General features: G+C 48.1%; 1 protein-coding gene and 1 pseudogene across 1 annotated transcript; both read right to left on the reverse strand.

Moving 5' to 3' along the window:
* Positions 1-1,660: 1,660 nt before the first annotated feature.
* Positions 1,661-22,883, reverse strand: LOC147977242 (F-box/LRR-repeat protein At4g14096-like; annotated as a pseudogene).
* LOC147977243 (uncharacterized) lies at positions 3,471-4,801 on the reverse strand. Its single transcript, XM_087519932.1, has 4 exons — positions 4,679-4,801; positions 4,384-4,557; positions 3,646-4,263; positions 3,471-3,556 (listed from the first exon to the last, which is right to left on the reverse strand). Exons 1-3 carry the CDS (start codon positions 4,799-4,801, stop codon positions 3,889-3,891), a joined length of 672 nt encoding a protein of 223 aa, XP_087376058.1. The 3' UTR covers positions 3,471-3,556; positions 3,646-3,888.
* Positions 22,884-23,112: the final 229 nt, after the last annotated feature.

The following is a 23,112-nucleotide window of genomic DNA, read 5'->3' on the forward strand; positions in this document are numbered from 1 at the left end:
GTCACATAGCTTGAAATTGCTGGCAAATCTTGCCCAGGCCCCTTTCTGTTGTAGGCTGCACATCTGCGATACTGCACTCTGGAGGCGGGCTCCTGGAGCCCTTTATTTTATTTATTTTCTCAATACTCCATTTCTACTTCGAAATCAATTCTGGAAACAATTGCGCTTATACATATAATGCATGTATAGTTCGTATGTATGAGGTTTCATGGAAATATATTTCCATGTGTGTACATAGAAAATGTAAATTTGTGTATAAAAATATGCATTTCTATTCTTATTGTTGGGTCAGGATTTTGTCTTTTTTGCATAGGATACAAAACAACTTATTATTCAGTGCAATTTTAGTATTTTACAGACAAGTGAAGAACATCTGTATGTGTCCATGAAAAAAAATCATTTTTTTTGTTAAACTTACATATAGCATTTTCATATTTTGCAAACACCAGGCTCCCTCAAGCCCGGTCTACAAAACGCTGCTCTGGCATTATTTAGCCAATTGTATCCCAGAATCTGAAAAGTATACAAATAAATGCGCAAGATTCGAGATGCGGAATGATCACATTGCTGATCTCTGCAAATGATAACGTATGGACTCTGCGTTAATGAAAGTGTTCCATGTTTTTTTAACAAACTTACTTATCGATATATATCAAGAAAGGCTATTGTTGCTTTCTTTATACTCGAGATCTCAAATGTTTGATGTCAATGCTCGAATAAACTGAGTGTTAACGCTTGCCCTGTTGTATGTTCCGCAGAAGCAAACAATTAATAGTGCTGAACTGCAGGAAACACCGGAGAAAGCAATGTGCTCTCTTAGTGAACGATGGGCCACATCATAAATTCAGCCATACATGTTCTGGCCCTTGTCTATCGGTATGCATTTGTTGACCCTACCGCCTCGAACTCGAAGCAGGCCACATCCTCTCATGTTTTCATAAGCAGAGGATGCCTTCAACTTGGTCTGCTGATACTTCATTCAGAGAAATACCAACCCACTGTGTGGCAAAGCGTGGGAGAAAACATGTTGTCAGTCTGCACCATAAGGATCTTCATGATGGCGTTGTCTTGTCTGATTTACTCCGAATGCATTGTACTGTATGATACAAGAACAGTAACTATGATGTTGGGCACCTCCGCATTGTTTTGTTCCACAAATAAGAATGGTGGCACCCTGTTGTTAAATCTGATGATTGTATTCTGAACTGGATTAGCAATTGTCCTCTATTATACGCATGATATTACCGTGTGAAAGAAATATGTCTTGTGTAGCATCAGGGTCATACATAGGAACATATCCATTAGCCTGGCTTGTTCTGAATCTCTGAGGGCAATCATACTAAACTTGGCAAATGGAAATATGTAACTATTTCAGGCCTAAGATATTGACATTCAAGAGGTAAACTACGCATGCATTTAAGCCCAATTCAACACATAGTGTCTTTGTGAGGGCTCGGGAGCTAAATTACAGATTAATTACCCAATCCATTCCGAGAGATACAGGAGCAAGGAGCTTGACCCAGCCTCCTCCGCGGCCGCCGGCTGGAGTCGACTGGCTATTCTGGTTTACAGAAGGTTTACGTCAGGAACACTTCGTCTCAACACATCAACTTAGCACTGGTCTAAGGTGGCAGGTGCCCAAAACAAAACAATGTGTTGATTAATAGAGACGCTTGATGCTGATTTTCACATCACCGACAATCGGTTGCAACGCCTCCACCAGTGCGCCGACACTTGGATCTTCTTTTGAGCAGCAGATCTTGATCCTCTCGATGCAAGGGTGGAAGCCCAAGCTCAACGCTGCTCCTGATGGTGGCAAAGTAGATTCAGAATGCATGCACCTTATACATTGCAGCTGTAGAGTGTCAACATTAAGGTGGAAGGATCAGTAAGTGGTTCCACTGTTATAGCAGATCAACTCGTACTTAGAGATGGTTTCTAGAGAGTACCATTTCGAGCTTAAAAGCCAACTCCTTCAGCTTGGGCGAGCATAGGAGAATGCGAAGCAGCGCGTCGAAATCAGCAGCCATGCACCAATTGCCCAGCACTAGGCTTGTCAGGTTGCTGAACATTGGGCATATCCACAAACCTCTCTGCAACAGAAGCTTCATATTCATCCCAGATGAAATCAAAATGATGGTGAAGACAGTGAGTAGAATAGTTTGATCATTTCATGTTTTTTCCATGCTAGCTTATTGAAATAATACCAGCTCGTAGGAGGGGTAACAAGTAAGCTGAAAAGGTTAAGATTAAACCCCGAGAAGCAACTACATAAGAAAATCTAACTAAGGAATCAAATATAGATATTCATCTAAACGTGTATGAATGTGAAAAGAATAAGAACTAGTTCGTACCTCAAGTAATGGTGCATGCAACTCCAAGGTTGTGGCATGTGAGAGGCCATCAAGTAGACCATGGCCCTCTATTGTCCTTACACTAACAAAGGCTGCTATTAGAGAAGACAGATCCCTAACTAATCACTACCGGAATCGCCCCCTATGCCGACGGCCAGGCCTGAGTCCCGTTGGGATAGACCTATGCCGACGGCCCCCGTCGGCATAGGGCCGTCGACAACATATGCGTTGGCACAGCCAGGGAGGCCGTCGGCATAGAAAAGCCGTCGGCATATATGATACGCCGACGGGGGCCGTACATCTATGTCGACGGCGCCGGCCGTCGGCAACTATCACGCCTAACGGCGGCCGCCGTCAAGTCTGCCCAACGACTGGTCGCCACGTGGCACCCCTATGCCGACGGCCTAGCCGTCGGCTTAGTCAAAAACTATGCCGACGGCTCGACCGTCGGCATAGGTGTGCCATGTGGCGACCAGCCGCTGCTCGTGGACCAGGGCTATGCTGACGGCTGGGCCGTCGGGGCATAGTTTGAAACTAAGCCGACGGCCAGGCCGTCGGCATAGTCCTTCATACAGAGCTCCCAGTAGCTGACACGTGGGCGCCTATGCCGACGGTCTAGCCGTCGGCACAGTTTTTAAACTAAGCCAACGGCTAGGCCGTCGGCATAGGTGTCACGTGTCAGCTACTGGGAGCTCACGCTAGCCCTATGCCAACGGCCTAGCCGTCGGCATAGTTTGCTTTTGCTTTTTTTTTTCTGTGTTTTTTCAAATCAATTCAATTCAAATAACAGCACATATCAGCAGATATATGATGGGATAGACATATAAAACACAACGGGATATCATCCGGCACCATCACAACAATATATGCATAAGCATCATCACACACAAGTCTCTAAATGAACATCATCACAACCAACATAAGCAGCATATAGAGAAGCACACAAGTCATCTAAATGATCATCAGCACACACAAGTCATCTCAAGCATCATCACCACACACAAGGATCATCGAGCACCGCAGAGGTCGTCACCGCCAAGACGGCCGAAGCCCAGGTCGTCACTGCTAGCGGCAGCGCTACCGCCAAGACCGCCTCCGCCTCCGCCTCCACCTCCGCCTCCGCCTCCGTGGATCGGAGTGGTCGGGCTCCGTGTCTCCGGAGTGCTGCGAAGACCACCGCCAATGGTAGATCCACCTGTTCCCTAGATGTTGAAAAGACATATGCACGGGATATATGACTGTGTTGAAAGGCATGACATGCTTTGGGTGAATAGATTGGGGATGAACTAACCGGCGAGGGGCCAGCGTTCTGTGCCACAAACTCCTCAAAGCTCATCAGCACTGGTTGTGCTGGAGGGCATTGTGCTGGAGGGAACTGAGGACACCTGCCGGCCGCCATATCCTGAAAAGCCTGCTGCATCTGGCTATCCCTCTACACTTGGTGTTCATAAAGCCTCTGATGCCACGCCATGGTCTCCTGGCGTGTGTACTCCAGGTAGGCCTACGGTATGACATGATGGAACTCATAAAACTACTAAATGCGGAAAATAAAGTGAGCAATGAAGATAAGAGGGAAAATACTTACAGATTGTTGCTCCTGAAAGAGGGACTGTGTACTGGTCACTGGCTGGCTCGTGCGCTGGCTCAGGCTCGGGTCGATCCGACGAAGCTGTGTGTAGGAGATACTAGGAGTGATCATAGCATCGAGAACCGCCTCCCGACCGTGCTCCTTGGGCCCCATCCTCACCACCGCCATGTCGTCCAGAGGCGCCGCAATGGGGTCAGGTGTGTTAGGATGTAACTTCAGATACGCTTCGGAGTAGGCCTTCTTCCTCCCTGCGGTCTTCTTGCCGTAGTACTTGGGCTCGCCAGGCTTGGGGTCCTTTCGCGTATGGGCGATCTCCCACGCCTGCATGTGTGAGAGCGGCCGCTTCAGTTTCTCCTCCTGCACCACCAAACAGAGGTTAGTCATACATAAGAAAGTGATGGTAAATAGAAGAAGAAGAATGTTTAATGGGGTTAGTCATACATTAACTGCCTTGTGGAGATAGTGGTTTCGGTTTCCCTGAGCATGTACTCCCTCCGTCCCTCGGTTAGCCTTATTTTTGGTTCTCATAGCCGCCCAGGCTCCAGCCTCATCACACCAAAGATCCACCAATGCCGCCCAGGACTCGTCTTTTCCATAACACCAATTTGGACACACCTACATAATAAAAGCATAATGGCATGTAGGTGTGTCCAAATTGGTGTTATGGAAGCATAAAGCATAAAGCATAATGTACCACAAGGTAATGAAAGCATAATGAAAAATCTTTTATACTTACCGCCAAGAACTCAGGCCTCTCCAAGGTAATGCCCGTCCTCCGCGCTTCTTCCTTGGTCATCTTCACACCAAGATAGTCGTGGTAGTATGTGGAGATGGCCACATAGCGCACCTTGTACTGCATCTGGCGGGCCTTCTTCTTGCATTGGCGCAACACGATCTGGTCCGCTCTAGCCCTGTGCTCCGGAAGAACTCAATAGAATTTCTACAATCATTCATGAAACAAGAATGGAAGAAGCCATGAGTTAAATCATTTTCATGAAACTAGAATGGACTTATTCTTCTGAAGAGGACTCACCCAGAAAGTAGTGATCACGGCCTTGGCATGGGTCTCATGGTCCGCGTGGCGGGCCGCTTCCCAGTGGTCCCAGCTCATGGCCAAAACCCGACGAGCCGGCTGCCTGACTGGATCCGGACAGTACAACCCCGGCCAGTATAAGTTCAGCAAGACGGTGATGAGGCCGTTGGGAATACGGACCCCTTTAGAATATATCCAGTTGCTGCAAAAGAATGAAGTATTAGCATGTGACAAGCAAAATAAATAACAACCGGAATAAGCATGTGACAAGCAAAATAATGAACCACTTACTCTTTTCCCGTGGGCTCAATGAGCCACTTCTGCTCCTCAGTAGCCGGAACCTGCTTTGGTAGCTTTGTGTTACCACGCAGCCACCCCTTCTTGTCTACCCCCTTCCCGTCACCACCATCATCCCCGCCACCACCCTCCTCCTCGCCTGCCTCCCCCTCCCCAACCTCCTCCTCCTCGCCTGCCTCCTCCTCCACCTCCTCCTCCTCCTCCACCACCACCACCTCCTCCTCCTCCTCCCTAGAGTGTACCTCACTAGAGGAGGGTACCTCACTAGAGGAGGGCCTCGAAGACAACACCCCTAAGTCGGTGAGGGTGCGCTCTTTCTGGCCGCGACCCCCTGTAGTGGCTCTCCCCCCAGCACCTCGTCCTCTAGAGGCTCTCCCCCCGCCCCCTCCTCCTCTAGGGGCACCTCTCCCTCGACCTCCCTGTGAGGAGTCATCGTCAAGTAGCCGAGGGGGAGGATTACGTGCTCGACCACTCCGACTAGGCAGGCTGACGACCTTGCGTAGGAAACCCACACCGTCGGCCTTCCCCTTGCCCATGTTCCATGAACCTGCATTGAAAAGAGAAAAAGCAATTAGTAAATTAATGAAATGAAGGAAAAGGCATGATAATAAACACATTAATAAAAATGCATAAAAAGGCATATTCCTAAACTATAGAAAAAAAATACTTGAAACGTACATCTGCTAGAACCCATATGAATCATCACTGTTGTAACCTCTTTCTCGGTCTGTCTCATCATCACTATCAATCATATCATCTTCGTTATCCGACAGAGGTGGAGGCTCTTCCTCGTCGTCAGCGTCTTCATTTAACTTTTCTAGCATAAGTATGTCATTTTCATTGACAATGGTCTCACCATCATTCCGTGCATCGTCGACGTTTGGGTCCACATCATCATCACCCAATGGTCTAGCGTCATCGTTTCTAACCACATCATCATCATCATCATCAGGTTGCTCTTGATAGAACACTCCCTCGTATGCATGGGGTTAATGTTGTAGTAATCGTCTTCATTCGGGTCTGGTAGCTTACCATGTGGCGACACCTTGAACACAACTTCCCAACCCTTTAGATACACTTTCTGGCATGGGTAAGGCAGATAATATACTTGTGTAGCTTGGGTAGCCGCAATGAAGAGATCGGCTCCGGCATAGACGGTTGATGGTTTAACTTCGACCAAACCAATGGAAGGCGTATGTTTTACCCCCTCCCGCGGATCGAACCATCGGCATTTGAACACAGGCAGACTTAGGGTCTCACGCCCCTGGCGGAATTTAACCTCGTATATATTTTGTACCCTTCCGTAGTAGTCTACTGAATTTTGACCGGGGGTGTACACTCCAGTATTTATAGTTTTGGTATCGGGGCAGCTGTTTTGGTGCTCCTCTGTATGGAAGCGATACCCATTCACATCATAATTTTTACATGTCATGACGGCAGGGTCAGAACCCATGGAAACCCATCTCAATTCATCATCCATAGATATGTTCGGATCTTTTCCCTACAAGTATAATGGAAATTTTTGCGTGCATTAGTTCGGTTAACTAATAAATGTTGAAGTAGGTATTTAATAGGGGAGTGTGGAAAATTACTTTCTCCATGAACCAAGTAACACAATTTTTACGTCCAGGGTTTCCATGACGGAGAAGAGTAAGTGCCTCCGCCTCAGTAGGAGGATTCACTCCCGTCCATTCCTCTTGAACGAAATCACTAAAAAAAGATAAGCGGTGTTAGACCGGGACTAAGTGAACATGAAACATGATGATGTGGAAGACATAAAGGAATGGTGTAGTGGTATTACCTCATCCACACTTCCTCAACTTCCTTGATGTTGTGCAAGATATAGAACATGAGGTCCTCCCACTCTTGTCGTGGCATGTTATAAGATTTCGAGGCCCCAGCCCTCCCACCTTGCGCGTTGAATAGATCGAGCCTGGGTTGATACTTGGGCTCTTCTATATTGTATCAAGGCACCTTGTTATGCAGATGGGGAACATGGTCTGGATAGTATGAGGTCCTGAGGTCTGACACCTCCTCTAGGATAACTGCCTCAGCTATGGAAGCTTCAATCTTAGCTTTGTTTCCACATTTCCATCGGAGATGCTTGTTCTGCCTCTCAGGGCCGTACTGCCAGCGATTTTGCACAGGGCCCCCCAACAATACCTCGTTCGCGAGGTGCAGAATGAGATGTGTCATCGGAGTAAAGAAGCCTGGCGGAAAGATCTTCTCTAGCTTGACTATCAACTCCGGTGCCTTCTTATGCAATTTTTCAATCACCTCTTTACTTACTTCTTTAGCACAGAGCGTGCGGAAGAAATGGCTAAGCTCGGCATAGCCTCGAACCATCACCGGCATTATCCGCTCAATCCATACATGGTAGTCATGACTCTTCAGGCCGGTCACTTTGCCCGTTGAAAGATTGACTCCCTTACTTATATTCGATGCATAACCATCGGTGAACTTCAAAATTTGTTTCAGCCAGATAAGTACTTCTTTTTTTTTCTGGCGGTTTAAGGACAAAGTCAGCATCTGGCTTGAACCAGTTTTTTCGACCGCCTGTGGGAGGCTTCATGTTCAGGCGTGGTCTATCACAAATTCTCTGTTGATCGGCTCTAGCTTTTACATTATCCTTCGTCTTATCAGGAATGTTGAGGATCGTGTGGAAAAGGGACTCTGCCACATTCTTTTCGGTGTGCATCACATCAATATTGTAAGGAAGTTTGAGGTCCTTGAAATAGGGAAGCTGCGAGAAGGGGGTAATGTGCGTCCAGTTGTGCGTCTCACCATATCCCTCGAAGCCTTTGGCTTTGGCTTTGGCTTTGCCTTTGACTTTAGGCTTGAGAGCTTTTAGCTAAGCAAGAACATCTGCCCCCGAAAATGTTGGAATCTCGGTTACTTCATGAACAACCCAGCCTTTCGTGAAGTTCTTCTTGTCTTCCCTGTCCGGATGGTCTGGAGGGAGGAACTGTCGATGCAGGGCAAAGGCTACATACTTGCCACCCTTACTCAGCCAAATCATTCGCAGAGCCTGCATGCACACTGGGCATGGCATCTTACCACTTGTACACCATCTGCAGAATAGAGCATAGCCAGGAAAGTCATGCATGCAATAGTGCAACCAAACTTTCATCAAGAAATTTCTCTGCAGATCCCGGTCGTATGTCAACCTCGGAAAGTACCAACAATGGTGCAAAGCATCCACAAGCGGCTGCATAAACACACCCAATTGCTTCCCCGGGTAGTCAGGCCCCGGAATGATGAGCGACAAGAACATGGTATTCCATTGCATTAGGGCACCGGGAGGAAGATTGAGCGGAATTACAAACATAGGCCAGCAGCTGTATGGATTGGACGACATACCATATGGATTCAACCCATCACCTGATATGGCTATTCTGACATTCCCAGCCTCGGCTGCTTCCTCGGGGTATTCTTCATCGAATGACTTCCATGCTTCCCCTCCCGATGGATGCACGATTTTTTTTGGATTGTACCTTATACCTTCCTTGTGCCACTTCATCATTTTGGCAGACTCCTTCGTGATGAAAAGGCGCTGCAGTCTTTTTATAAAATCAAGATACCGAAGAACCTTAACGGGGATGGTTAGCTGCTTTTTCTCACCATCCTCACCGACCACCTCAATGTACTGAGACGAACCGCACTTCCTACAGTACTTGTCATCCGCATACTCGTGCCTAAACAAAAGGCAATTCTTTGGGCAAACATCTATTTTCTCATAACCATAGAGAGTGCCTTCATGATTTTCTTTGTATCGTACATGCTTTTCGGCAGTTCATGACCCTCAGGGAGGCTGTTAGCCCATACTCCCAGGAATGCTTCGAAGCATTTCTGGCTACAGCCATACTCAGCCTTGATTGCAATCAGTTGCGAGATGGCATCCGGCTGAGATATTTTCGCACCCGCATAAAGAGGTTTCTTCGACAAGGCCAAGACCTCCAAGAAGGCCTTTGCGGTTGCCTCCGGCTCCTCCGGTTCATTCTCTGAAGGTGTCGCATTTGCCGTTTCTGCAACAATGACATCATCTAGCATGTCCCTGACCCCGTCGTCCTCATATCCATCGATGCGTTGTCGCATCACCTCCTCTCTACCACGGTCCTGCTCGGCTATGTTTATCGGCGGCATGTCAAAGTTTGGCATATATCCGTGCGTGCGAAGGTGCTCACTCATGTCCGTCTGATTTCTACGGTGACGTCTGGCACATCTCGCACAGGGGCATGGTGGGATAATTCTCATTGGACGACGGAATATCTCCTTCAAATACACATCGGTTTTCGTGATCCACTCTGATGTTACTCGATTCCGACGGATAAAACCACTGTACATCCACTGATTATCTGCCATCCTCTGCTTTTTTGCAACCCACACAACATAATTAAGGATTCACTTAAATTAATCACATCAAATTTTCAGTTTCTACCGCGTTTAATCCACCTACATCTCTAATAGGTAAAGATGGGTCCTAATCCCACCCGAGGATGTGTAGATTGAGTACGTTCTCCATTCTACCCCGTTCCGAGACAAAATTTCGGCAGCACCTCCCCGCTGTTCTCCAGATACACGTCTCGGCAAATAGCCGAGAGAATGTGCTCCGGAGAACAATGGGGAGGCGCCGCCGAAATCCTGTCTCGGAACGGGGTAGAACATGGAGAACATACCCAATCTACACATTCTCGGGTTGTCCATGGAAAACGCTGGACAATCCGAAAGAGCTGCGGTGATAAATATGCAATTGAATGCATATTTATCGATGCAACCCTTTCGGACGGGAGACACCTAGGTTACGTCAGTTGACTTGAGAATGAAATCTAGTCACATGATTCGTAGCTCACCCTCGGCTGTAGAGGAAGTAGTCGAACACCGGAGGGACAACCGGGACCAACAGCTCCTACGACGATCACTCCACCAAGATGAAACACCACAGAACCTGCACCGTGACAATAATTAAGTACATCACAATATATTCATCATCATCATCTAACAATCATCGAATCATAAAAATCAGCATCCTATATCATCTCTTCCGCAAAAAAAATCATTATCTATCATTAACATCATCATCTATCATCATTAACATCATCATCTATCATGTAACAATCATCATACATTTGCAACTATCATCAAAAAATCTATCATCTAACGTCATGCCCCTTGTTAAAAAAATTGCTTTTCTTGCATTTCTCACATTTGTAACTATCATCAAATCATCTATCAACTAACTATGCATCCATCCATCTAGTTACATAACTATGAACAACAACAAAATTATCAAAAAAAATCTACAGAGAGGGAGGGAGGGAGCTCACCGTGGGGGAGGGCCGGCTCGGGGGGAGAGGTAGGAACGGACGACGGGCCAAAGCAGGTGGCGAAGGGGCAGGCACGGACGAAGTGGCCGCCGGGGCGGGGTCGATGGAGGTCGGGGCGGGGACGGACGGCGGTGCAGCGCGGGGCGGGGAGGACGGCGGTGCGGCGCGGGGCGGGAAGGACGGCGGTGCGGCGCGGGGCGGGGAGGACGGCGGTGCACCACGGGTGGGTGGGGGAGACGGGGGAGGCGCGGGCGATGGCGGGTTCGGGGCGGGGCGGGGCGGCCCAGGGTTGGTGCGGCGCGGGGCGGCGAGCTCGGGGCCGGTGGTGACGTGCTCAGGGCGGGCGGCGGAGGTGGTGGGCGGCGGCGCGGGTGTGGGTCGGGGAGGAAGGGGGAGATGGATGGCGAATGGGTGGTGGGGGCGAACCGCAAGGGGATAAGGTCGGCCCTATGCCGACGGCCTGGCCGTCGGCATAGGCCCGCCCCTTTGCGACGTCATCGATCCGTGGACATGTGCACTGCTATGCCGACGGCTAAGCCGTCGGCATAGATACTTTGCATTTTTTTTATTTTTTTGTTACGGCATTTTTTTATTTTTTATTTTTTTTTGTTACGACATGTGCTGCACCCCCCAACACCATTCCGGCCCAAACCACCCAAAGATACCCTCCGTGTCGGCATGTGTTCCACCTCTGCCGCATTGTTACCGCAGAACGTCTACTACCGTGTCATCGCCGTCCGTGAGGGGGGCCACGCACCGGAGACACGTCCCGCCTCTTCGGACATGCCACCACACCACCCCACATGTATGAGGGCCCAGTGCGATGCTCCGGTGGCATTGCTACCCCCCCCCCCCCCAGTGCCCCCGTCCCGCCTAACCCTGTAGCGTTTGACCACGGGATCTAGCCCTTTGACTTTGCACGGACAGGCTTTGACCAATGGACCTCCCCACCCGGTTTTGTTAGGTCAGCCCATAGGAACACTTTGGAGCAACATCCGAGCCAGACCCACAGCAAGATCCCCTCCGTGTAGACCCCACGCGTCCGTTTCTCCCCTCCAGGTGCCGGCGGCGGCGCCATCTGTGAGGGGGGGGGCACACCCCGGACATGCGTGCCGGGCGTTTGCAACCCCCACAACACTTCCAGACTTGTGAGAGGCCGCCTACGCAAGATTTGGCGGCATGCTAGCCCCCGGAGGCCGCCGGCCACAGCCGTAGACGCGCGAAGGGCAATCCGCGTAGAGGGAATTTTTCGGATACTTCTCCATCACCAAAAATTATGAAAAAATACCATCGTTCCTATAGCACATGTGCCCACGTCGTGCAAAAAAAACTCTTGATTTTATCGCGCTCCGAGTATTTAGTAATATTGACGCCGCATCGTTACCGCAGAACGTCTGCTACCGTGTCATCGCCGTCCGTGAGGGGGGGCCACGCACCGGAGACGCGTCCCGCCTCTTCGGACATGCCACCACACCAACCCGCATGTATGAGGTCCCGGTGCGACGCTCCGGTGGCATTGCTAACCCCCAGTGCCCCCGTCCCGCCTAACCCTGTAGCGTTTGACCACGGGATCTAGCCCTTTGACTTTGCACGGACGGGCTTTGACCAGTACACCTCCCCACCCGGTTGTGTTAGGTCAGTGAAGAAAATATGCCCTAGAGGCAATAATAAAGTTATTATTTATTTCCTTATATCATGATAAATGTTTATTATTCATACTAGAATTGTATTAACCGGAAACATAATACATGTGTGAATACATAGACAAACAGAGTGTCACTAGTATGCCTCTACTTGACTAGCTCGTTAATCAAAGATGGTTATGTTTCCTAACCATGAACAAAGAGTTGTTATTTGATTAACGGGATCACATCATTAGTTGAATGATCTGATTGACATGACCCATTCCATTAGCTTAGCACCCGATCGTTTAGTATGTTGCTATTGCTTTCTTCATGACTTATACATGTTCCTATGCCTATGAGATTATGCAACTCCCGTTTTCCGGAGGAACACTTTGGGTGCTACCAAACGTCACAACGTAACTGGGTGATTATAAAGGAGTACTATAGGTGTCTCCAAAGGTAGATGTTGGGTTGGCGTATTTCGAGATTAGGATTTGTCACTCCGATTGTCGGAGAGGTATCTCTGGGCCCTCTCGGTAATGCACATCACATAAGCCTTGCAAGCACTGCAACTAATATGTTAGTTGTGAGATGATGTATTACGAAACGAGTAAAGAGACTTGCTGGTAATGAGATTGAACTAGGTATTGGATACCGACGATCGAATCTCGGGCAAGTAACATACCGATGACAAAGGGAACAACGTATGTTGTTATGCGGTCTGACCGATAAAGATCTTCGTAGAATATGTAGGAGCCAATATGGGCATCCAGGTCCCGCTATTGGTTATTGACCAGAGACGTGTCTCGGCCATGTCTACATTGTTCTCGAACCGTAGGGTCCGCACGCTTAACGTTACGATGACTGTTGTTATGAGTTTATGCATTTTGATGTACCGAAGGTTGTTCGGAGTCCCGGATGTGATCACGGACATGACGAGGAGTCTCGAAATGGTCGAGACATAAAGATTGATATATTGGAAGCCTATGTTTGGATATCGGAAGTGTTCCGGGTGAAATCGGGATTTTACCGGAGTACCGGGAGGTTACCGGAACCCCCCGGGAACTATATGGGCCTTAGTGGGCTTTAGTGGAAAGGAGAAAGGGGCAGCCCTAGGTGGCCGCGCGCCTCCCCCCCTCCCCTAGTCCTATTAGGACTAGGAGAGGTGGCCGGCCCCCCTCTCTCTCTTCCCCCCCCTCGAGGAATCCTATTCCAACTAGGATTGGGGGGGGGGGGGAATCCTACTCCCAAAGGGAGTAGGACTCTCCTGGCGCGCCCTCCTTGGCTGGCCAGCCCCTCCCCCTTGGATCCTTTATATACGGGGGCAGGGGGACACCCTAGAACACACAAGTTGATCATTGAGATCGTTCCTTAGCCGTGTGCGGTGCCCCCTGCCACCATATTCCACCTCGATCATATCGTTGTAGTGCTTAGGCGAAGCCCTGCGTCGGTAGAACATCAAGATCGTCACCACGCCGTCGTGCTGACGGAACTCCTCCCCAAAGCTTTGCTGGATCGGAGCCCGGGGATCGTCATCGAGCTGTACGTGTGCTAAGAACTTGGAGGTGCCGGAGTAACGGTGCTTGGATCGGTCGGATCGGGAAGAAGACGTACGACTACTTCCTCTACGTTGTGTCAACGCTTCCGTTGCGATCTACAAGGGTACGTAGATCATACTCTCCCCTTCGTTGCTATGCATCACCATGATCTTGCGTGTGCGTAGGAATTTTTTTGAAATTACTACGTTCCCCAACAGTGGCATCCGAGGCTAGGTTTTATGGTTTGATGTTATATGCACGAGTAGAACACAAGTGAGTTGTGGGCGATATAAGTCATACTGCCTACCAGCATGTCATACTTTGGTTCGGCGGTATTGTTGGACGAGACGACTCGGACCGACATTACGCGTATGCTTACGCGAGGCCGGTTCTCCCGACGTGCTTTGCACATAGGTGGCTTGCGGGCGACTGTCTCTCCAACTTTAGTTGAACCAAGTGTGGCTACGCCCGGTCCTTGCGAAGGTTAAAACGGAGTCAAATTGACAAACTATCGTTGTGGTTTTGATGCGTAGGTGAGATTGGATCTTACTTAAGCCCGTAGGAGCCATGTAAAACTTGCAACAACAAAGTAGAGGACGTCTAACTTGTTTTTGCAGGGCATGTTGTCATGTGATATGGTCAAGACATGATGCTAAATTTTATTGTATGAGATGATCATGTTTTGTAACCAGTTATCGGCAACTGGCAGGAGCCATATGGTTGTCGCTTTATTGTATGCAATGCAATCGCGATGTAATGCTTTACTTTATCACTAAACGGTAGCGATAGTCGTGGAAGCATAAGATTGGCGAGACGACAACGATGCTACGATGGAGATCAAGGTGTCGCGCCGGTGACGATGGTGATCACGACGGTGCTTCGGAGATGGAGATCACAAGCACAAGATGATGATGGCCATATCATATCACTTATATTGATTGCATGTGATGTTTATCTTTTATGCATCTTATCTTGCTTTGATTGACGGTAGCATTATAAGATGATCTCTCACTAAATTATCAAGAAGTGTTCTCCCTCAGTATGCACCGTTGCGAAAGTTCTTCGTGCTGAGACACCACGTGATGATCGGGTGTGATAGGCTCTACGTTCAAATACAACGGGTGCAAAACAGTTGCACACGCGGAATACTCAGGTTATACTTGACGAGCCAAGCATATACAGATATGGCCTCGGAACACGGAGACCGAAAGGTCGAGCGTGAATCATATAGTAGATATGATCAACATAATGATGTTCACCGATGAAACTACTCCATCTCACGTGATGATCGGACATGGTTTAGTTGATTTGGATCACGTAATCACTTAGAGGATTAGAGGGATGTCTATCTAAGTGGGAGTTCTTAAGTAATATGATTAATCGAACTTAAATTTATCATGAACTTAGTACCTGATAGTATCTTGCTTGTTTATGTTGATTGTAGATAGATGGCTCGTGCTGTTGTTCCATTGAATTTTAATGCGTTCCTTGAGAAAGCAAAGTTGAAAGATGATGGTAGCAATTACACGGACTGGGTCCGTAACTTGAGGATTATCCTCATTGCTGCACAGAAGAATTACATCCTGGAAGCACCGCTGGGTGCCAGGCCTGCTGCTGGAGCAACACCAGATGTTATGAATGTCTGGCAGAGCAAAGCTGATGACTACTCGATAGTTCAGTGTGCCATGCTTTACGGCTTAGAATCGGGACTTCAACGACGTTTTGAACGTCATGGAGCATATGAGATGTTCCAGGAGTTGAAGTTAATATTTCAAGCAAATGCCCGGATTGAGAGATATGAAGTCTCCAATAAGTTCTATAGCTGCAAGATGGAAGAGAATAGTTCTGTCAGTGAGCATATACTCAAAATGTCTGGGTATAATAATCACTTGATTCAATTGGGAGTTAATCTTCCAGATGATTGCGTCATTGACAGAATTCTCCAATCACTGCCACCAAGCTACAAGAGCTTCGTGATGAACTATAATATGCAAGGGATGAACAAGACAATTCCCGAGCTCTTCGCAATGCTGAAAGCTGCGGAGGTAGAAATCAAGAAGGAGCATCAAGTGTTGATGGTCAACAAGACCACTAGTTTCAAGAAAAAGGGCAAAGGGAAGAAGAAGGGGAACTTCAAGAAGAACAGCAAGCAAGTTGCTGATCAAGAGAAGAAACCCAAGTCTGGACCTAAGCCTGAAACTGAGTGCTTCTACTGCAAGCAGACTAGTCACTGGAAGCGGAACTGCCCCAAGTATTTGGCGGATAAGAAGGATGGCAAGGTGAACAAAGGTATATGTGATATACATGTTATTGATGTGTACCTTACTAATGCTCGCAGTAGCACCTGGGTATTTGATACTGGTTCTGTTGCTAATATTTGCAACTCGAAACAGGGACTACGGATTAAGCGAAGATTGGCTAAGGACGAGGTGACGATGCGCATGGGAAACGGTTCCAAAGTCGATGTGATCGCGGTCGGCACGCTACCTCTACATCTACCTTCGGGATTAGTATTAGACCTAAATAATTGTTATTTGGTGCCAGCGTTGAGCATGAACATTATATCTGGATCTTGTTTAATGCGAGACGGTTATTCATTAAATCAGAGAATAATGGTTGTTCTATTTATATGAGTAATATCTTTTATGGTCACGCACCCTTGAAGAGTGGTCTATTCTTATTAAATCTCGAGAGTAGTGATACACATATTCATAATGTTGAAGCCAAAAGATGCAGAGTTGATAATGATGGTGCAACTTATTTGTGGCACTGCCGTTTAGGTCATATCGGTATAAAGCGCATGAAGAAACTCCATACTGATAGGCTTTTGGAACCACTTGATTATGAATCGCTTGGTACTTGCGAACCGTGCCTCATGGGCAAGATGACTAAAACACCGTTCTCCGGTACTAAGGAGAGAGCAACAGATTTGTTGGAAATCATACATACAGATGTATGCGATCCGATGAATATTGAGGCTCGTGGCGGATATCGTTATTTTCTCACCTTTACAGATGATTTAAGCAGATATGGGTATATCTACTTAATGAAACATATGTCTGAAACATTTAAAAAGTTCAAAGAATTTCAGAGTGAAGTGGAAAATCATCGTAACAAGAAAATAAAGTTTCTACGATCTAATCGTGGAGGAGAATATTTGAGTTACGAGTTTGGTGTACATTTGAAAAATTGTGGAATAGTTTCGCAACTCACGCCACCCGGAACACCACAGCGTAATGGTGTGTCCGAACGTCGTAATCGTACTTTACTAGATATGGTGCGATCTATGATGTCTCTTACTGATTTACCGCTATCATTTTGGGGATACGCTCTAGAGACGGCCGCATTCACGTTAAATAGGGCACCATCAAAATCCGTTGAGACGATGCCTTATGAACTGTGGTTTGGCAAGAAACCAAAGTTGTCGTTTCTGAAAGTTTGGGGCTGCGATGCTTATGTGAAAAAGGTTCAACCTGATAAGCTCGAACCCAAATCGGAGAAATGTGTCTTCATAGGATATCCAAAGGAAACTATTGGATACACCTTCTATCACAAATCCGAAGGCAAAACTTTTGTTGCTAAATTCGGAAACTTTCTGGAGAAGGAGTTTCTCTCGAAAGAAGTGAGTGGGAGGAAAGTAGAACTTGACGAGGTAACTGTACCTACTCCCTTATTGGAAAGTAGTACATCACAGAAAACTGTTTCTGCGACACCTACACCAATAAGTGAGGAAGCTAATGATGATGATCATGAAACTTTAGATCAAGATACTACTGAACCTCATAGATCAACCAGAGTGAGATCCACACCAGAGTGGTACGGTAATCATGTTCTGGAAGTCATGCTACTAGATCATGATGAACCTACGAACTATGAAGAAGCGATGGTGAGCCCAGATTCCGCAAAATGGCTTGAAGCCATGAAATCTAAGATGGGATCCATGTATGAGAACAAAGTATGGACTTTGGTTGACTTGCCCGATGATCGGCAAACAATTGAGAATAAATGGATCTTCAAGAAGAAGACTGACGCTGATGGTAATGTTACTGTCTACAAAGCTCGACTTGTCGCGAAAGGTTTTCGACAAGTTCACGGGGTTGACTACGATGAGACCTTCTCACCCGTAGCGATGCTTAAGTCTGTCCAAATCATGTTAGCAATTGCCGCATTTTATGATTATGAAATTTGGCAGATGGATGTCAAAACTGCATTCCTGAATGGATTTCTAGAAGAAGAGTTGTATATGATGCAACCAGAAGGTTTTGTCGATCCAAAGGGAGCTAACAAAGTGTGCAAGCTCCAGCGATCCATTTATGGACTAGTGCAAGCCTCTCGGAGTTGGAATAAACGCTTTGATAGTGTAATCAAAGCATTTGGTTTTATACAGACTTTTGGAGAAGCCTGTATTTACAAGAAAGTGAGTGGGAGCTCTGTAGCATTTCTGATATTATATGTGGATGACATATTACTGATTGGAAATAATATAGAATTTCTGGATAGCATAAAGGGATACTTGAATAAGAGTTTTTCAATGAAATACCTTGGTGAAGCTGCTTACATATTGGGCATTAAGATCTATAGAGATAGATCGAGACGCTTAATTGGACTTTCACAAAGGACATACCTTGACAAAGTTTTGAAAAAGTTCAAAATGGATCAAGCAAAGAAAGGGTTCTTGCCTGTGTTACAAGGTGTGAGATTGAGTAAGACTCAAAGCCCGACCACTGCAGAAGATAGAGAGAAAATGAAAGATGCTCCCTATGCTTCAGCCATAGGCTCTATCATGTATGCAATGCTATGTACCAGACCTGATGTGTGCCTTGCTATAAGTCTGGTAGGGAGGTACCAAAGTAATCCCGGAGTGGATCACTGGACAGCGGTCAAGAACATCCTGAAATACCTGAAAAGGACTAAGGATATGTTTCTCATATATGGAGGTGACAAAGAGCTCATCGTAAAATGTTACGTTGATGCAAGCTTTGACACTAATCCGGACGATTCTAAATCGCAAACCGGATACGTGTTTACATTAAACGGTGGAGCTGTCAGTTGGTGCAGTTCGAAACAAAGCGTCGTAGCGGGATCTACATGTGAAGCGGAGTACATAGCTGCTTCGGAAGCAGCAAATGAAGGAGTCTGGATGAAGGAGTTCATATCCGATCTAGGTGTCATACCTAGTGCATCGGGTCCAATGAAAATCTTTTGTGACAATACTGGTGCAATTGCCTTGGCAAAGGAATCCAGATTTCACAAGAGAACCAAGCACATCAAGAGACGCTTCAATTCCATTCGGGATCTAGTCCAGGTGGGAGACATAGAGATTTGCAAGATACATACGGATCTGAATGTTGCAGACCCGTTGACTAAGCCTCTTCCACGAGCAAAACATGATCATCACCAAGACTCCATGGGTGTAAGAATCATTACTGTGTAATCTAGATTATTGACTCTAGTGCAAGTGGGAGACTGAAGGAAATATGCCCTAGAGGCAATAATAAAGTTATTATTTATTTCCTTATATCATGATAAATGTTTATTATTCATGCTAGAATTGTATTAAACAGAAACATAATACATGTGTGAATACATAGACAAACAGAGTGTCACTAGTATGCCTCTACTTGACTAGCTCGTTAATCAAAGATGGTTGTGTTTCCTAACCATGAACAAAGAGTTGTTATTTGATTAACGGGATCACATCATTAGTTGAATGACCTGATTGACATGACCCATTCCATTAGCTTAGCACCCGATCGTTTAGTATGTTGCTATTGCTTTCTTCATGACTTATACATGTTCCTATGACTATGAGATTATGCAACTCCCGTTTTCCGGAGGAACACTTTGGGTGCTACCAAACGTCACAACGTAACTGGGTGATTATAAAGGAGTACTACAGGTGTCTCCAAAGGTAGATGTTGGGTTGGCGTATTTCGAGATTAGGATTTGTCACTCCGATTGTCGGAGAGGTATCTCTGGGCCCTCTCGGTAATGCACATCACATAAGCCTTGCAAGCACTGCAACTAATATGTTAGTTGTGAGATGATGTATTACGGAACGAGTAAAGAGACTTGCTGGTAATGAGATTGAACTAGGTATTGGATACCGACGATCGAATCTCGGGCAAGTAACATACCGATGACAAAGGGAACAACGTATGTTGTTATGCGGTCTGACCGATAAAGATCTTCGTAGAATATGTAGGAGCCAATATGGGCATCCAGGTCCCGCTATTGGTTATTGACCAGAGACGTGTCTCGGCCATGTCTACATTGTTCTCGAACCGTAGGGTCCGCACGCTTAACGTTACGATGACTGTTGTTATGAGTTTATGCATTTTGATGTACCGAAGGTTGTTCGGAGTCCCGGATGTGATCACGGACATGACGAGGAGTCTCGAAATGGTCGAGACATAAAGATTGATATATTGGAAGCCTATGTTTGGATATCGGAAGTGTTCCGGGTGAAATCGGGATTTTACCGGAGTACCGGGAGGTTACCGGAACCCCCCGGGAACTATATGGGCCTTAGTGGGCTTTAGTGGAAAGGAGAAAGGGGCAGCCCTAGGTGGCCGCGCGCCTCCCCCCCTCCCCTAGTCCTATTAGGACTAGGAGAGGTGGCCGGCCCCCCTCTCTCTCTCCCCCCCCCCCTCGAGGAATCCTATTCCAACTAGGATTGGGGGGGGGGAATCCTACTCCCAAAGGGAGTAGGACTCTCCTGGCGCGCCCTCCTTGGCTGGCCAGCCCCTCCCCCTTGGATCCTTTATATACGGGGGCAGGGGGACACCCTAGAACACACAAGTTGATCATTGAGATCGTTCCTTAGCCGTGTGCGGTGCCCCCTGCCACCATATTCCACCTCGATCATATCGTTGTAGTGCTTAGGCGAAGCCCTGCGTCGGTAGAACATCAAGATCGTCACCACGCCGTCGTGCTGACGGAACTCCTCCCCGAAGCTTTGCTGGATCGGAGCCCGGGGATCGTCATCGAGCTGTACGTGTGCTAAGAACTCGGAGGTGCCGGAGTAACGGTGCTTGGATCGGTCGGATCGGGAAGAAGACGTACGACTACTTCCTCTACGTTGTGTCAACGCTTCCGTTGCGATCTACAAGGGTACGTAGATCATACTCTCCCCTTCGTTGCTATGCATCACCATGATCTTGCGTGTGCGTAGGAAATTTTTTGAAATTACTACGTTCCCGAACAGTCAGCCCATAGGAACACTTTGGAGCAACATCCGGGACAGACCCACAGCAAGATCCCCTCCGTGTAGACCCCACGCGTCCGTTTCCCCCCTCCAGGTGCCGGCGGCGGCGCCGTCCGTGAGGGGGGGCACACCCCGGAGCCCCAAGACGGGCGTCTACGCATGCATGAACACTTTCACATATGCATCGGGACCCGTGCGATGTTTTGGTGACATAGCTACACCCCGAATCCCCCCACCAACCAGAATTCCTTCCGTGTCGACCGTTTCCCCCCTCCGTGACACGGCGATAGCGACGTTCGTAACGGGGGGCAATCGATATACCATCGGGTATGTTTTTTTAGATAAGGCATAATTATCTTATGCAAAAGCAAAAACTAAAATAAAGTAAAAATAACAAAACAAAGTAAAAATAAAAAAGTAAAGTAAAATACACGGATTGTTGACGGAGGTTGTCCCACGGATCGATGACGTGGCGTGGCACACAGATCGATGACGTGGCGAAGGGGCCTATGCCGACGGCTGTGCCGTAGGCATACCTCTGCCACAGATAACCAAAGTAAAAATAAAAAATTAAGTAAGGTAAACATATGCCGACGGCAAGGCCGTCGGCATATCTGTGCACACATGGATCGATGACGTGGCGTGGCACACGGATCGTTGACGTGGCAGAGGGGCCTATGCCGACGACTATGCCGTAGGCATACCTCTGCCACAGATATGCCGACGGCCGCCGTTACCGCCCGTCGGCGTAGGATCAACGCCGTCAAATGGTCAGCGCTGACCGGGCAGGTGGGCCCGGGCTATGCCGACGGCCTGTCCTATGCCGATGGGCCCCGTAGGCATAGCTCGGGCGGTACCGACGGCCTCGTCTATGCCGACGGCCCCGTCGGCATACATCCATAGATGCCGACGGGGGCCGTCGGCATAGATTTGGCCGTCGGCAACCCCAGTTTTTTTGGTAGTGAATATAGCTCTGGAATGACTATGCATGTCTACGATAGAGAGATGGGTAAGATTGCTAGCACAAATCAGGAGACTCCCGGTGATAAGGCAGTTAATGATATGCAGAACCTTGAGTGACCTGGATGAGATCTCCTTCAGGTCAACCAAAACGCAATCCTCCAGCTGTAGAAGTTGAAGCACTCGGCAGTCGTAGTTGAGCGGCCTAAAGAGCCCATATCCCAATATGACAAATTGGAGCCTGATTGTTTTGAGGTGGTTAGAAGGAGGAATGGCTGAGCTATCCAGATGGCCCAATCCGGGAACATGGAGGTTACGAACTTTGTGCATTATGACATGACGAATCCACACAGTACATGTGGTACTAGCAACCGTGTGGTCAATGATCCGGGCTTCATCCAAGAAAGCAGTGCTGTCGCGCAAGAGCAACAAGCGGTCCCTGAACTTCTCCATCTTTTCGTTGTCATCCATGAAGTCGTGGTGGTCGATGCGGATGTATGGCGTAGATGCCCAGAGATAGCGCCAGCTCGTCGAGAGCAGACTTGTGCGCACGGCCTCCAGCATGGGCAGGAAGTACATCACGCGGTGGTCATGGACCGAGACGTGCGAAGGCGGGTCTCCTTCGCCGCCGACCTGATGACGGGCGCTCTCCGATTCATCGACGGGGAGGTCTTCCTCCGGCGAGGGGCGCTGTCTTGTCCTCTTCGATGAGCGCGGCGTCATCGTGGACGCGAGATATCTCCGCGAGGGCGAATCCATCGATGTCGGAGATATGATCTCATTCCCCTGCCACTTTGCGAAGGTGCGAGACCGCCTGCAGGCGTCGGGCGCATCGGCGGGAGACACGGCAAAGGAAGCGAAGCGGACAGGCGCGGTGCACGGATGCACCGATGGGCGGTACACGGCGAATCGGGCGCGGTGCGACACGGGCACAACCTCGGGCCCCCGCCCATCCATGGCGGATGGGCGACACGTGGGTGCACATCCAAGCATCCACACGAGACCGCGGGCGTGTAGTGGGGGTATAAAATCTCCGCCTCGGCCCCTGCTTGACCTAGACTCGGCCCTCGCCCACCTCTGGACGGCGGAGAAAAACCCTAGATCGAGATCTAGAGAGGAGTGGGGGTGGTGGAGAGGCAAGGTGGGGGGAGATCCTCGATCCTTCGCGGAGGTAGCTGCCTCGCCG

The sequence above is a fragment of the Triticum urartu genome, chromosome 4A (genome assembly GCF_056163025.1).
Source record: "Triticum urartu cultivar PI428250 chromosome 4A, HENAU_Tu73, whole genome shotgun sequence".
Classification (NCBI taxonomy): Eukaryota; Viridiplantae; Streptophyta; class Magnoliopsida; order Poales; family Poaceae; genus Triticum; species Triticum urartu.

Bases quoted from the DNA above. Each gene is read 5' to 3' on its own strand.
- LOC147977243 (XM_087519932.1), bottom strand. From the start codon at position 4,801: ATGCAGTACAAGGTGCGCTATGTGGCCATCTCCACATACTACCACGAC. The intron at 4,558-4,678 runs GTAAGTATAAAA...TTTATTATGTAG, and splicing joins AGAGGCCTGAGTTCTTGGCG to GTGTGTCCAAATTGGTGTTA. The intron at 4,264-4,383 runs GTATGACTAACC...TCACACATGCAG, and splicing joins ATCTCCACAAGGCAGTTAAT to GCGTGGGAGATCGCCCATAC.